Raw genomic sequence first — 15,051 nt, 5'->3', positions numbered from 1 at the left:
TCTGCCTCCATATGTATTTACATGCTGGGTTATACGGAATATAAGATTAACTCATAGAAAGGCTTTGATAATACTTCCATACAATTATTACATAATAAAGAGCATGTATTATGATCATATTTTCCACGAGGAATCATTCTGATGCTTATGAACACTTAGTGTGGTGTTAATACGGGTATCTACAGAACGAAAATGATACCAACAGGCTGGAGAAGTATAGTGGCATATTTCTGCCATCGAGTTGCCGACTTACGACTTAAAGATGTCGACATATTTATGATAAGATGTCAACATCATAAAGAAATATGTCGACAGAAACCGAAAAATATGTCGACTTATTAGCTTAATTGCCTAGATATTAACGCCGTAATAACTAGGAAGTCAGAAACTCGGCTTTTTATCGTGCGGTGGCATATTTCTGCCATCGACTTCCTTGATAATTATCACGGCAATATTATCTCGGTAAGTAAACTATTAAGTCGACATATTTGTCGGCATTTTTTTAGATGATGTCGACATCTTCTCGGAAATATGTCGACATCTTTAAGTCGTAAGTCGGCAACTCGATGGTAGATATATGCCACCATAGAGAAAAATAAAACAATACAAACATCCTCAACGTTGTAATGGGAAACAGACCCGACTTAGTTACTTCAATAACGTTTCAGATGACGAGAAATCCTAATATGTAAAACGACCTGCATTTATCTCCTCATATTGATAGTATGATGTAAATACAGTAGGTCCCGAAACTGCAGGTGACATTCATAAGGTATTTTAAAATTTTACCAGTAGCCATTCCTCCGTATATAAAAAATATCCTTACATGTTACGTTTAAGGGGCATCTAAACAGCAAATCCAGTCAAAACATTGATATTTTACAGGCCTATAAATCCCTATTATGGTGCAATGTCACAGAAGTAACATGATGAACTTTTAGTATGTATCATGGCAAACCCTGGGTCTTGCTGTTGACATGTAATTTGTTAAGCTGTTTGTAAATTTCAACAAAACGTAAGAAAAATGCATATTTCAGGGGGACATAATTAACTCATTTGTATCCCATATATTACACAAACTTGCCATGTCGTTTTGCTCACAAGTGTCTACAGCACAAAATAGGAGCATTGGTTTGACCAGCTTTGACGTTATTATATGTATAAACGCTGTTTTTATTTTGACCTTGAATTGCAAATGGCGGTCGTTAACGATATCACACAAATATGGCATATAAGAAGGTATTTAAAACATCAAAAATGCTCTTATTAGACAATATAAAGTATTCTTGAAGTGGCAAAAAGACTGCTTTTATGAAAAAATGTTCAACCGTTGAGTTTGGGGTAAAATATGCTTATTTCTGAAAAAGGCTGCAAACTCACCATTTTAACAAATTGACATTCAAATGTTCATGTTACTATAATGAGATGTCTTAAAAGTACGATATAGGAGTTTTGTTATTAAATGAAATGCCTCCTTTAAGCCATATTTGTGTAATATTATTCTCAGCTGCCATTTGCATTTCAAGGTCAAAACAAAATAAGTGTTTATACGTACATACAGTAAAATCCGGTCAAACAAATGCTCCTACCCTGTGCTATAGACACTTGTGAACATAACAGCATGGCTATTTTTCAGGTTTGATCATTTGCGTGACTTAGAATTATTCCATGCCAAATCTTACCACAAAGTTACTCTACAGAAGAAACTGGTAGCATCTATAGCATATTATTGGTGATTGTAAGAAGCTACATGTCCAAACAAACATTTTGGTATATTACATGACATTTTTTGTGCAAATCTTAAGGTATTTATTCGTGTTTGAGATTCAACACTGTTCTGCTATATAGATGACCCTTAAGGAATATACGTAGATTTCATAACATGTATAACATAATCACTGTTAATAGGCAATACAGAATTAGAAATATGGACTCCAATATATATAACATAGGTAGTGTCGTATGTGTCATTCTTGTTAATAGGAGACAGTGTATATTGTATACAAGAATAAAATGTTATCTTAGTGTAGAGCTTGACATCGTGTTTCCAGCCATAAATGATCGAATAAAAACCGAAAAAATCTATGCTCAACAACATCACAAGGGAAGTGACTCCGAATATATTACATGCAATCTGACAGACACATTTAATTCCATCACGAACACTATGCACCAACACGTTGGTTTACAATGGACAAGAGACAGCTAAAGAGTGTCCTTTTAAAATGAAATAACGAGAAATATTTAATGTTGGAAATGAAAAGAGTAAAACTTCCTTTGAATACGACAACATTTGTTTTCCAAGGACGTTTGTTAATTTTGATAAAGTAACGGCGTGGATCATATCAATTTTACGGTTTCTTTCATGGTCGGAAACGAAGATATTTAGTCGTATAACTTTTGTTTGGTGGGATAGGAATATATATGGTAGTCCAATAAAAAACAAGCAGAGACTACCAACACACAACGGAATCTGAACTTAACATAAAAATCGATAAGATAAAGTCAGAATATGAAGCGGGATTTTAAAACAGATACACACCAAGTCAATAGTTATTTATATTACTCATGTTATAAACAAATCCTTCACGGAGTTTTGTTACTTATGTTCTGTTATTATGTCATTTAACATAAACATATGCTTTATGGCTACTTTTTGATGATTTATGTGACATCAGTGACCATGATATAACATTAACATTGCTTGGATGCCTTTACGTGATATATACTGAACTTTATGTCTCTTAATCATTGCAATTATATTCATCAGATTGAAACAGTAAAAGTAAGAGTTAATGGAAATTCATTTTGGTGCATAATTGATACCTGGCATCTTATTGTGTTAACCCTTTCCATTTTTTGCTTTTCGTAATTAAAGGATAAGTAAAATAGCCTTAGTAGCAGTTTAGACTTTGAACTATGATAACGTGACTACCCATCCGGATTGTCAGTTCGTTCCGACTCTAATCTTATTCAGACGGGGGTGTGACACACAGAGCAGACATAATCAGCTGACGACTGCTACACGCTGCACACACAATGGCCGCTCCAGCTGAAGAGAGAATCGTTCTTATTGCCCAGGATGGCAGTGAATACTCCGACTATGCATTTGAATGTGAGTATAAACTTTTAGACTACATAGATGAAGCTAAATTATTTTAATTATTACTGCGCTTATGTACCCATTGGTTAAACGTTATACACGTTATATATAATATAGGCAGTTTAGATAGTGAAGTGAACAAGGGTCTGGCCGACGGTAACAAGCTAATGCTATTAGATATCATTTATTTAGTTCAGCGCGCATAAATGGGATCTCTTTCGCTTGTTTACTACATATATAAATATACGTGGAGATATGACGTGTAGTTAGAAGTTAGTGATCTAGTGTTGTGTGTTATGAGAAGCTATTATCCTGGTAGGGCACTGGCTGCCAATCTGTTTTGAACTCTGAGTGACCTATCCAACTTAAACACTGTAAACCCGTAACCGGTTCATATAGGTACAAGGGAATGTTTGTGAATAATTTGATTTGTTTTTTCTACGTTGTTCTATTATTCTCCAATTTCCACTGTTATGGTTTATATTATACTGCCATATCCAGTCGATATACGCTGGCACATCCATGAAGTTAGACATGTAATTATATATATAGCTGCACACTTTTTTCGTTATCCAGGGTACATGGACAATATCCATAAGAAGAATGACAAGGTTATACTGCTACATACACCAGAGTACCACAACGTGGTAGCGTCACGTACGTATATATTAGTAATATAATGATGTTTCTCCTGGTCAGCTTAAACCACCTTTTGTTGTGACAATTTGTCATACATGTTGCAACATATACGATAACTCGCTTGCATCTGGAATTAACACCATTCCATCAATTCTAGAGCTAAAGTGGTTAAAAAATTTAAGTGTTTATTACATATTTGAGAGATTTGTTTATAAAGCTGACGAAGTAATATTATAATGAAGTGACTGGTTCCCACAAACACGTGTTACTGAATAACTTAAAATTAACAATATTGATTCAGTGTGTAGTTAGAAAGCTTGGGTCATGAGGGAGATAACTATCAAACGATACAAGCATTTAAAGCACTATATTAATATTCATAGACGTAGTATGGAATATCTATATCATCATTGTAAAACATATATACACGAGAAAGCCAGCATAGACGTAGTATGGAATATTTATATCATCATTGTAAAATATATATATACACGAGAAAGCCAGCACACAAGGTCAAAACATGCCAACACATACAGTATACAACATCATCATCTTACATTTTGTGTGGCGTGTTCAAAACACAAATATAAACCAATACTGTAGTGTCGGACCACAACGACGAAGTATACCACATATAGCAGCTTCAACAAGGAAGGGCGATTAATTCATGGTCGTTAGGGAAGAGTTGAAGTTGATAGTAGAACAATAATCCCCCTCCACGAACAATAAACAAAGTATTAAACACATACAGATCAATATCTTTCCTTGACACTCACAGAATGTGTAAAGAGCACCAATTAGCTACTTACTACAAAAGGACTGCATTATAGATATAGTCTACATACTTATTCCCCTTTATTATTACGATGTCTACCAGCATAAAGAATGAGTAATATAACGCTCGTTATGTTATATCTGGTCACAATTGCAATTTTGAGGATAAAATGTTGAGCCCGTAAAAGTTCCACACTAACATATACCTTAAACAATTTAGATATAAAATGCTAGTGCGCCGAATGAACCAGATCAATGTTTACCTTCTATGACCACTCACTTTAAATTATCTCGATATCGATAAGATATATTCAATTCAATCGATCAAATTAAAAAATGGTAATCGCTTAATTTTCTTCTATTATGCCCTAGCTTATTTTCTAGATCACCGATAAGAAATTTTCAATTGCCCTCCCATTTATTAGACAAATAATGATGCGAATCAATGAAAGGGAACCACTTACCAAATCACTTTTTTGTTGACAGCTATGGTGATGGCGGATGTTTCTGTGTTGACCGATATGTGGAAGGACGAGGAGAAACGAGTTCAAAAGTTGGTGGAAGTATTGGGCACCAAACTGAAGGATCACGGTGTACGAACTATTATCTGTATTTATTGATTAACATCCTTGTTATAACCGAGACTAAGACGCTTTGTAGAGTTTAACAAAATACCTTTATACCCGAAATCAGGATGTATATTTACTGGCTCCTCCTACTGTCAGCTTGATCACATTATGGACGAGAGTTTATCAACCGCTTACTCTCTCGAACAATTATTAGAGTATTTTTATGGCTATACATTCCTAGGGTCGTTTTTATTTGTGGTATCTTTTTTATATTTCTGGTACAGGACATTCCAAGGGTCCCTTTTTGTAGTATCTTATATTTATATATCTGGTACATGACATTCCAAAGGTCCGTTTTTTGTGGTATCTTTTTATATATCTTTTACAGGATAATGCTACTGGCTTACTCAGCTTATTCTACAGAAACTTGATCGTAACATAGACATTATGGACGTGTCCATCTGAGAGTTATTTTCACATCCATGATTAAGATTCTGTTCAGGATACTACTGCTTATTCTCCCGAGCAATTTTGATGATATTTGACGTAAATTTCATTTTATTAACATGATCGTATTGAGAGTTATGCCCCTTTCACCTTGGTTTATATGTACTGAGGGGAACCAAAACAATCTGAGAAAAATAGAAATGTTTTTAAGACCGTTAATTACAACATTTCTATGTTTTCTAGACTTTGTTGGTACACCTTATTCCTTAGAATGTGTAACATTTCAAATACATTTCAAATGTTGATGCTAATTATTTTGTTACGCTGTGCGATACCAATTATAAGCATTGATACCAACGTAATTCAATAATTTAAACATTATAATTTGTTTAAACAGATTGGTGGTAAAGTAAAAAGCGTTGGTGGACAACCAGGAGAAGTTATTTGTAAGGTTGCCAAGGACGAGGGCGCATCACTCATCGTCACGGGAACCAGAGGGCTTGGCACGATCAGACGGACGTTCATTGGCAGCGTCAGTGATTACGTCATCCACCATGCGCATGTTCCCGTTCTGGTAGCTCGACACAAAGATCATCACCATCAACATGGACACCATCACCACTAAAATGTATAGAATGATGCCTAATGGCTTTCATATCAAGAACAGTCATTATACCCTTCTACGTATATTAATGTAATCCAGGAAAGACAGATGGTTACCAGCATGTTTATAAGGAATGTTGGGGTGGCTAAGGCTATTATTGTCATCTCCGTATAACGAACTAATTGTACATGTTTTCAAAATTATTTTTTACATTCCTAGTCAGACATAGATAACGTATTAAACAAGACGAAACACGACAAACGAGAACTAGCCTAGTATACAATCATTTTGCATGGACTAGAGTATAAATTTGTTAGTCTTCACAATATACCTAAGTCACTTTAAATTAACAAGTGCCCAAAGTTATTTTTATTTTATTTTCGCTCGTTGATATTTTATGCATCAATCATGAAAAAATATGTTTTACATAAAATCTTAATGTCAAAATAGATTGTGTGTTTGTCTGCATTATTATAATGACAGGATAATAGAGGGTACTAACATGTGAGAATGTGAGAGGTAAATGCTAAGGCAATGCTGTGCATTTACCTGGTAAATTTATAACGAGTAGAAGTACATGGTTGTAGAATGTCGTTATCAAAACAGTTTTCTTATGGTCGTATAAGGAATGTTGAATCTTACATGTACGTCATGTTAATATGAAAATAACCAGAATATTCATACCCGAGTACAACCCATAGTCTGTTCAGTGTAACAGGTTATTCACACTTAAACAATAGAACTAGTATGGCTCAAAATTGAACCTGATGTCTCTGTATTTGTCATAGATAAGTGCTACGTTAATTTTTAGGTGGTTATATACCTGGTTTGGTCCTAAATAACAGCTACGTTGATTTTCTAGGCGGGATTTCTTTGAATTGGCCCTAAATAAGTGCTACTTTTATTTTATAGGCGGGACTTCTCTTAATTGGTCATAGATAAGTGTTATGTTTAATTTCAGATACATTTTGTTTTGATCATTTATTTTATTAATTGTTGTTCAGTTTTACACATGTGTCCCTGATGAGCCTACTTACGCTGTTTGATACTGTCAAATATGACATATTCCAATACATTGTAAAAGGGTCCATTGTATTCACTGAGTCTTCCGCAGTATCTTGTTAATCGGAATCTTTTTATTAAAATATTACCAAACAAGCTATTGTTTCGTTTTTCTTTGCTATAATCCCCTAAATATGCTTTATTTAAAGTGCAATAAATAAATGTTGATTTAGTTAAGTTTGATTTAGTATTTATTAACGTCATATCAACAGTTTAGGTCATTACAATGTTATGTTTGATATGTTGAAGGAATTATAACGGCTTTTATCACTTCCTACAATACCATGAAAAACAAATATTGATAAAAGATATATTGTATATGCTTTCTTCTCATGATACATTTTGTACATGTATATAAATTTTCTCAAATAAAATTCCAGCATTTATAGAAACCTTGTGAAAATCAGCGGTATCGACGTCGTTTTTGGATAGGTATGTACTGGATTTTTAGTGGTGTGGGTATAAACTGATGTCAAAGGTAAGCCCCTCTGAATATTGTCTGCTTCCTAGATACACTGATGTCAAAGGCAAGATACATTGTTCTGACCGATTATACATGGAATCTGAAATGATATACATGTATTCTTGGAATAGTTGTCTCCTTCTGTCAGAACGACTGTCATTTAAAACTTTAGCGCTTATATTCTTCTGAAAATATCGTAAATCCAGTTGATGGAAATATAAGTGCTTCCAGGGAAACAATCGAGTCTATTCAATACCCATTCCACGCCGCATCACTTCTAAACGATAACGGTATATCATCGTGCAGATATGCAATTGTTAATAATCTTGTTAAATTTGTGCTTAAACCATTTGATGAGCGTGTCGTTTACGATGACACGAGGAACTATTCTGGAAATTCGGCTTACTGAAGGCATTTATACGATAAGCCTAAATATTCATGTTGCCCGTTGATATTCATCTGTCACTCAAATTGTATTCATATTGGCTTTATACAAGTATCTGGGAACTATTCAATGCTTAAATAACAATAAATATAGATGCATTCTATAAAATGTGTTATGATTTCACGACAATTGCTATATAACTTGAAACCTAAGATAACCGTAGAATTACTGTATATAAAATGTGTGTTATAAAAAAAAATCCAAAAACAATTAAATGCAATGCTGAATTATTCACATTAGATTAAAGTACATATTCCTGTCCTGAACCATCGTACCGACCTTCTTCACGTATTTCATGATCATTTTTACACCATAATAAACCAGAACAGATGTGCGAAACTAAGTATGTTGGTAACAAACAAGCAATTTAAACGGGAATTCCTTCGAACGACAGCTATGAGTTGTACAGTAATGTACGAGATTTATAAATGAAAGAAGCTTATACTCATATTTATGACTAAGTGTCGACTACCCACGGCTGGTATAAGGGGACGACATATGTCCATAGATCCTCTAATAATTTTATGTGTTGTCGACTACCCACGGCTGGTATCAGGAAATGACATATGTCCATAGATCCTCTAATAATTTTATGTGTTGTCGACTACCCATGGCTGGTATAAGGAGACGACATATGTCCATAGATTCTCTAATGATTTTCTGTGTTGTCGACTACCCATGACTGCTATAAGGAAACGACATATTATGTCCATAGATCCTCTAATAATTTTCTGTGTTGTCGACTACCCATGGCTGGTATAAGGAAACGACATATGTCCATAGATCCTCTAATAATTTTCTGTGTTGTCGACTACCCATGACTGCTATAAGGAAACGACATATGTCCATAGATCCTCTAATAATTTTCTGTGTTGTCGACTAAATGTTTCTGTAAGAGTGATTGAAAGAGCAGTTGTTAATTAAAAATATATACACAGCATATACATATATAAAATTATCAAATTGCTAACAATTACAGAATAAGTTTTATACGACAAGAGAAACGTCACAGGTATCAATCGCTGGTCGATCAAGGTATCGGTGGGTGATAAACAAACATTTATATATACAATTTACTGAAAGTTTGCAAATTTAGATATAACGCCTGGTATCAATAAACTTTCTACAATAATGTCGTAATATGTTACGAAGTGGTACTATGCCAATTTCCCTATACATGTATATGATGTTATGACTAGTTGTCCTAGACTGTGTATCATCTGTGTAAGTCTCAATAGATGTTAGATACTTTTGGTAATGTCATTGTCGTGAAAGACTGTTCCATATCTACAGGTATTTCTCAGGTGTACTACAGAAAATTCGTTACCTTCAAAGACCACGTGATTTCAATGTGATGTTTTTCCTTTCGCTTTGGTGTTTTAGGATGTCAAAATATTGTTTCAAAATCGTTGTCTTGTTCACGTGAATCAGTTATTTTATACAATTAGTATTTACTTCCGTCTTTCGTGATTCCCACAAAAAGTCTAGTGATGACATATCAAAATTATTGGCAAACGTCTGTATGTATGTTACTTGTAGAGTCTTGAACAGTCTGTCAGATCACACGAGGAAGACGACTATCTATCCAGTGAGACGTTGCATACTTTGGTTGGCCCCGTGTGTTCGTGTCGTATATATGTATTTACGATAGGTCTGTAGGTGTTTTTACTTTGAGTCGATGCTATCTAACAAAACCTCTGCATTATGTTTCGTCTTTACGATTTTTAGAATTGTATATTATTTTCTTTTTATTTTATTATTATTTCTAGCTGCAAGCAGCAATATTAACCAAGAAATTTCTACTTCAAAATGGATTAAGATGCTTTAATACCACGTATTTTGTAATGACCAACTTCATTATCTTTTTGCGGTCTGTCTTCCGTACGTTTGTCAGAATCATGTGAAGAATCCAATATCCAACATTGCTGAAGCTCCCCGTTTATAGTGTTACGTTTGTTAACGTCCATCGTTATTTTTAGACAACCATGCAAATTGTGAGTTCTAGAAGGGAGATACAGCTAGGGTTTTTTTCATTACTCTTTGAAATTGTTTTCGTTGTTTATATAATTAAAAACAGCATGCGAAAGTTGCGTTTGTGTTGGTGATGTTACATTATAACAGTTGAGTTACTTGATGATTTTTAACTGTTATCACGTAGCCACTCACCTTGAGAATTTTTGAACTGTTATCACAGTGTCATCCACCTGATACCGGGTGATAGAAGACCTATATAGGCGAGACATGACGTATTATCTAGTTCCGCTCGTTGACCTACTGTACAGAGCAAGGTCAGGCGCAAACTTAAAGAGTTAGGTCGGTTTCATAGATCTGATATACACTGGTCAAACGACTGCCCAGCGATGTCTAGGAAGATACTACTGGCCATGGATGGCAGTTCCCATTCCGAATTCGCCTTTGAATGTAGGTATTCCCTTTAAATATTACTGTAGATATCTTAACATATTTATGTGACATGCGTCTTGCACGTGGTGAGCTTTATCTTTTAATGTCAAGAATCAAACACTTTGGAAAAGCTTATATTTAATAAAAAAGAACCCACTATTTTAACTATGATAAATTATTTTGATTTGTTTAGAAGTAAAATGAAGCTGTAATTTGAATTTGAATTAATGGCTAACAGTGATCTGGTGGGGATGATGCTTGTCACTATAGCGTGCTCTTCATTGGGATTTATTGGGATAATATAAAAAGTGATTACATGTAGTAAGATATGTTATCAAATCTATTCTTATTCATGATGGAAAAGATAGAAACGGAAAGTTTTGATGAAAACCCTTCCAGCCTTGTACCGTACGAAACGCCCGCCTCATCTTCCCGTCTTGGAAATATTCAATACAATCCGCAGGTAATTGAATTTTAAAACTAATTAGTGTGTGTATTTTCAGGGTACATTAATAACCTGATGAGGCCGAATGACCAGCTTCTTATAGTCAGCGCACTGGAACGCCATAATGGCCTGACGAATGGTAAACAGTATACTTCCGACATATGTCTATTATTTGTGAAATGTATATATCTTCTATTCTTAATTGTTATGGCTGCTAAGACTGATCAAATTACGCAAAGTGGTTTATCGATGGAAGCTCGATGTTTTTATCCTCTACTCCTGATCTAAATGTAGTATGGATTGTCTCCCTCATAAAGTCACTACAATATTGACGATGATTGCACTTGATTACGGGTTTAAAGGGCGTAGTTTATTTTTGTATGTAATATGTATGTAATATCATTACTTGCTTTGAGAAATATAATGTATATATGTGTATGTTTGTTATTGTCAGGGACGTACATACATGTATGTTCCTGTTATTGTCAAAGTGATTATAAATTACAAATTCCTCATCATTATACAATATTTTGTATGACTGCCTGTTTCACGCCTTATACTTTTTATAAGGAGGGGACATCGTGAGTAGGTTGGTAAAGAATAGATGGTTAAACTTTGTTTAGTAACAAGATACTAACATCGATCAAATGTCCGAGTGAGGTATATTGACACAGGTCAAATTGACTTCTGACGCTAAGATAATAAACAAACATGTTAACCGGAAGTGAAACCATGTAGACACGCGCATCATCCTGTTCCTCAATCACAATAGCTGATCAAACAAATCATGGCGTATACCATTGTTTAATTCATTAAAAAGTTATTCAACTGAATATCTCATTCGAACTTGTCCCTGTATGATGTCCACGTGTCTGTAAACTTACGGCTGAGTAATGACAAACAAGGTGGATAATGAATCAAATATGATTACAGCGAAGGGGTTCTAAAGTGATTGTTATCCGGATGTAATTTGATCACTATTCCCTATTAGAGTTATTTCCCATATACCGATATTGATGGTGAATTCTATACTAGTCAGTTTGGCATTAACTCAACTTTAATGGCTTTCCAGGTGCGACACTGGTTCCAAATTCGTGTACTTTCAAAGTTATCCAATATCAAATGAATACATGAATAAATACATAAACAAAATAAATAAATAATTTAATAATACATGGATCAAACAGGGATTATCACATAGTCTCTGCTATATTTTGTTGGGTTCGTTTAATTTTCTCTTGGCTTCCTTTTTATATTCCACCTTTTAGGCTCATTATTGATCAGCTATATAGTGCAGTATCATATTTATAATTCAGTCTATATATATTACTAAATATAATATCCATTATTCGGCCTATATATATATTACTAAGTATCATAATCATTATTCGGCCTATATATATATATTACTAAGTATAATATTCATTATTCGGCCTTTATATATTACTAAGTATCATATTCATCATTCGGCCTATATATATTACTCAGTATAGTATTCATCATTCGGCCTATATATATTACTAAGTATAATATTCATTATTCGGCCTATATATATATATTACTCAGTATAGTATTCATCATTCGGCCTATATATATATTACTAAGTATCATATTCATATCCCGTCATATATATATATTACAAAGTATGATATTCATCATTCGGTCTATATATATTACTAAGTATGATATTCATTATTCGGCCTCTATATATTACTAAGTATAATATTCATTATTCGGCCTATATATATTACTAAGTATAATATTCATTATTCGGCCTCTATATATTACTAAGTATTATATTCATTATTCGGCCTCTATATATTACTAAGTATAATATTCATTATTCGGCCTCTATGTATTACTAAGTATGATATTCATTATTCGGCCTCTATGTATTACTAAGTATAATATTCATTATTCGGCCTCTATATATTACTAAGTATAATATTCATTATTCGGCCTATATATATAGCAAATCATCGGCAGATACCATACTGCTACCGTTATACTATTTACCGAGAGCTGCTGATATCCAGATAGTAGCTGACAAAAAAGGTGCGATAATGCACTGTGAATGGTGGGTGTCGTTATACGATTTTGGGATCTTAATGAATTTACAAAAAATATATTTTAGATTGATGTTATATTTGACAGCCCTGGGTAGTGCTGACGTACAGTCTCTGTGTAATATTCTGGATGAAGAGGCAGATGAACACAAGACGCTTGTGGAGAATTTAACAAAAAAACTGGATTCCACGGGGGTACGGTATTGTTTTTATCAACACACATAGGCTGTGTCCTAATACAAAATGAAAACAACAAAAGAAAAATAAGTTTTAGGAATAAGCTATAACTATAACCAACAAAATACCAAATCTAGCCCACAAATACTGTTTTCAATTTACCGTTTCAGTGTCAAACAATGTCTCCCAATTTACCGTTTCAGTGTCAAACAATTATCGAATGATGTATATACGTGTATTTACTATACGGTATTTTTATCATACCATATATACTTGTACATATTTCGCAGTATTTTCAAAAATATATGTATCCTAAATAATCATTACACATATAATCAAAGATATATATTGTTATCACACACTATCGAATTAATTATGACGCTGTGTATTCGTAAGAAGCTTTATGAAAAAGACAAATATGATATCGACATATTGATAATATCATTTACTCATCCATTTTACAAAAACGGGCTGAAGTCAGCAGTGGATTCGTTATTCGTTATTTAGGGATTCGAATAACGAATCCGCTACCATTAACGAATCGCTGCTGCAGCAGATTTGTTATTCGAATCCCAACATAAAATGTCAACAATTAGAAATATCAATTAGACCCAATCCGAATTTGTTATTTCAATCTCCAATAACGAATAACGAATCCGCTGCTAACTTCAGCCCGCTTTTTACAAATTAAAGGAATTAAAATGGAGACATGCTTGTCTAGATATGATTACATTTATTTGTTGCAGTTAAAAGGGATGGTTAAAACACAGCTCGGTAAGGCGGGAGAAATAGTGATCAAACTAGCCAATGAAGAGCACGCTGACCACATCATTTGTGGCTCCAGAGGCCACAGCAAGATGAGGAGAACACTGATGGGTAGTCATAGCGACTATATCTTACATCACGCGCACGTGCCCGTGACAGTATGTCGTCACCCAAAACATTTACATACAGCGACAGTTGCCGGGTCGCTTCACTCTCTTAACAGCAATGACGGTTGAAAGGTACACAAACTGTAAAAATGACAAATGAACTCTTGAATGTAATATTGTCTGCTTTGGATCAAATACTTCAAATTTCCAGTTAGGATTATACATCATAGGTTCCGCGTCAATGTTTTCAAATACAAACAATATATATGATGTTAATTCTTTAGAAATCAAGAGCCTCTTTGATAATATAAACATAAAATATTTGTAACATGGTAAAATGTTGTGAATAAAGTTACTATAATAATGTATAACTACGATTTGATTTGTACGGACCATCATTATTATACGTGGTATAGCACATATTATCAGTTTGTTGTATCTGATACATTAAACCATGGATACACATAATGGTTGCTGGTTTTGGTACCATTTTTAAGACCATCTCCCTTCTAGAATGCCACTTTTTATATCTCTATCCTCAGCTGTATTAGGTAGTGATATAACATTGTGCTATATATCATGAGTGTACAGAAGGAGACACTAATATACAATGAGGGTCAGAACTGTATTAAACAGCTGTTTAGTATCCGTAGTACCCGTCAGTGATGCTTAGAGCCTAAAGTGTAGACACCTAGGATTCGACGGAGAAATTCAAAACTAAAACGTATATTTAAAGATGTTCTTTTCATGTGTGAATCTTTTTCACTATCTTTTACTCTCGTCTACCTAAACTCTTTATCTAGGCTATTGTACAATCATCATACCGACAAAACACTTAATACATTGTAATAGTGCAATCGTCACATACGAACATACCACTTCATACATTGTAATTGTACAATTGTCATACGGACAAAACACTTAATACATTGGAATAATACAATCATCATATGGACACACAACATTGTTATTGTACAATCGT

The 15,051-nt window shown here is 33.9% G+C and overlaps 2 protein-coding genes across 2 annotated transcripts; both read left to right on the top strand.

Moving 5' to 3' along the window:
- The first annotated feature begins 2,974 nt into the window (after window positions 1-2,974).
- Window positions 2,975-7,294, top strand: LOC117331346 (universal stress protein A-like protein). Its single transcript, XM_033890031.1, has 4 exons — window positions 2,975-3,115; window positions 3,680-3,760; window positions 5,003-5,109; window positions 5,930-7,294. Exons 1-4 carry the CDS (start codon window positions 3,040-3,042, stop codon window positions 6,155-6,157), a joined length of 492 nt encoding a protein of 163 aa, XP_033745922.1. The 5' UTR covers window positions 2,975-3,039; the 3' UTR covers window positions 6,158-7,294.
- Window positions 7,295-10,366: 3,072 nt separating this feature from the next.
- Window positions 10,367-14,440, top strand: LOC117331345. Its single transcript, XM_033890029.1, has 4 exons — window positions 10,367-10,527; window positions 11,013-11,093; window positions 13,109-13,215; window positions 13,944-14,440. The coding sequence occupies exons 1-4, from the start codon at window positions 10,467-10,469 to the stop codon at window positions 14,196-14,198; spliced, it is 504 nt and encodes a 167-aa protein (XP_033745920.1). The 5' UTR covers window positions 10,367-10,466; the 3' UTR covers window positions 14,199-14,440.
- The last annotated feature ends 611 nt before the right edge of the window (window positions 14,441-15,051 follow it).

Source organism: Pecten maximus, chromosome 7 (assembly GCF_902652985.1).
Source record: "Pecten maximus chromosome 7, xPecMax1.1, whole genome shotgun sequence".
NCBI classification, from domain to species: Eukaryota; Metazoa; Mollusca; class Bivalvia; order Pectinida; family Pectinidae; genus Pecten; species Pecten maximus.
Note: the sequence above shows the minus strand (reverse complement) of the source record. Positions and strands in the feature narration are given on the sequence as shown.

Excerpts from the sequence above, each read along its gene's own strand:
- LOC117331345 (XM_033890029.1), top strand. The coding sequence starts at position 10,467 with ATGTCTAGGAAGATACTACTGGCCATGGATGGCAGTTCCCATTCCGAA. Across the intron at positions 10,528-11,012 it reads TTCCGAATTCGCCTTTGAAT|GGTACATTAATAACCTGATG; the intron begins GTAGGTATTCCC and ends GTGTATTTTCAG. Across the intron at positions 13,216-13,943 it reads AAAAACTGGATTCCACGGGG|TTAAAAGGGATGGTTAAAAC; the intron begins GTACGGTATTGT and ends TATTTGTTGCAG.
- LOC117331346 (XM_033890031.1), top strand. The coding sequence starts at position 3,040 with ATGGCCGCTCCAGCTGAAGAGAGAATCGTTCTTATTGCCCAGGATGGC. Across the intron at positions 3,761-5,002 it reads CCACAACGTGGTAGCGTCAC|CTATGGTGATGGCGGATGTT; the intron begins GTACGTATATAT and ends TTTTGTTGACAG. Across the intron at positions 5,110-5,929 it reads CCAAACTGAAGGATCACGGT|ATTGGTGGTAAAGTAAAAAG; the intron begins GTACGAACTATT and ends TTGTTTAAACAG.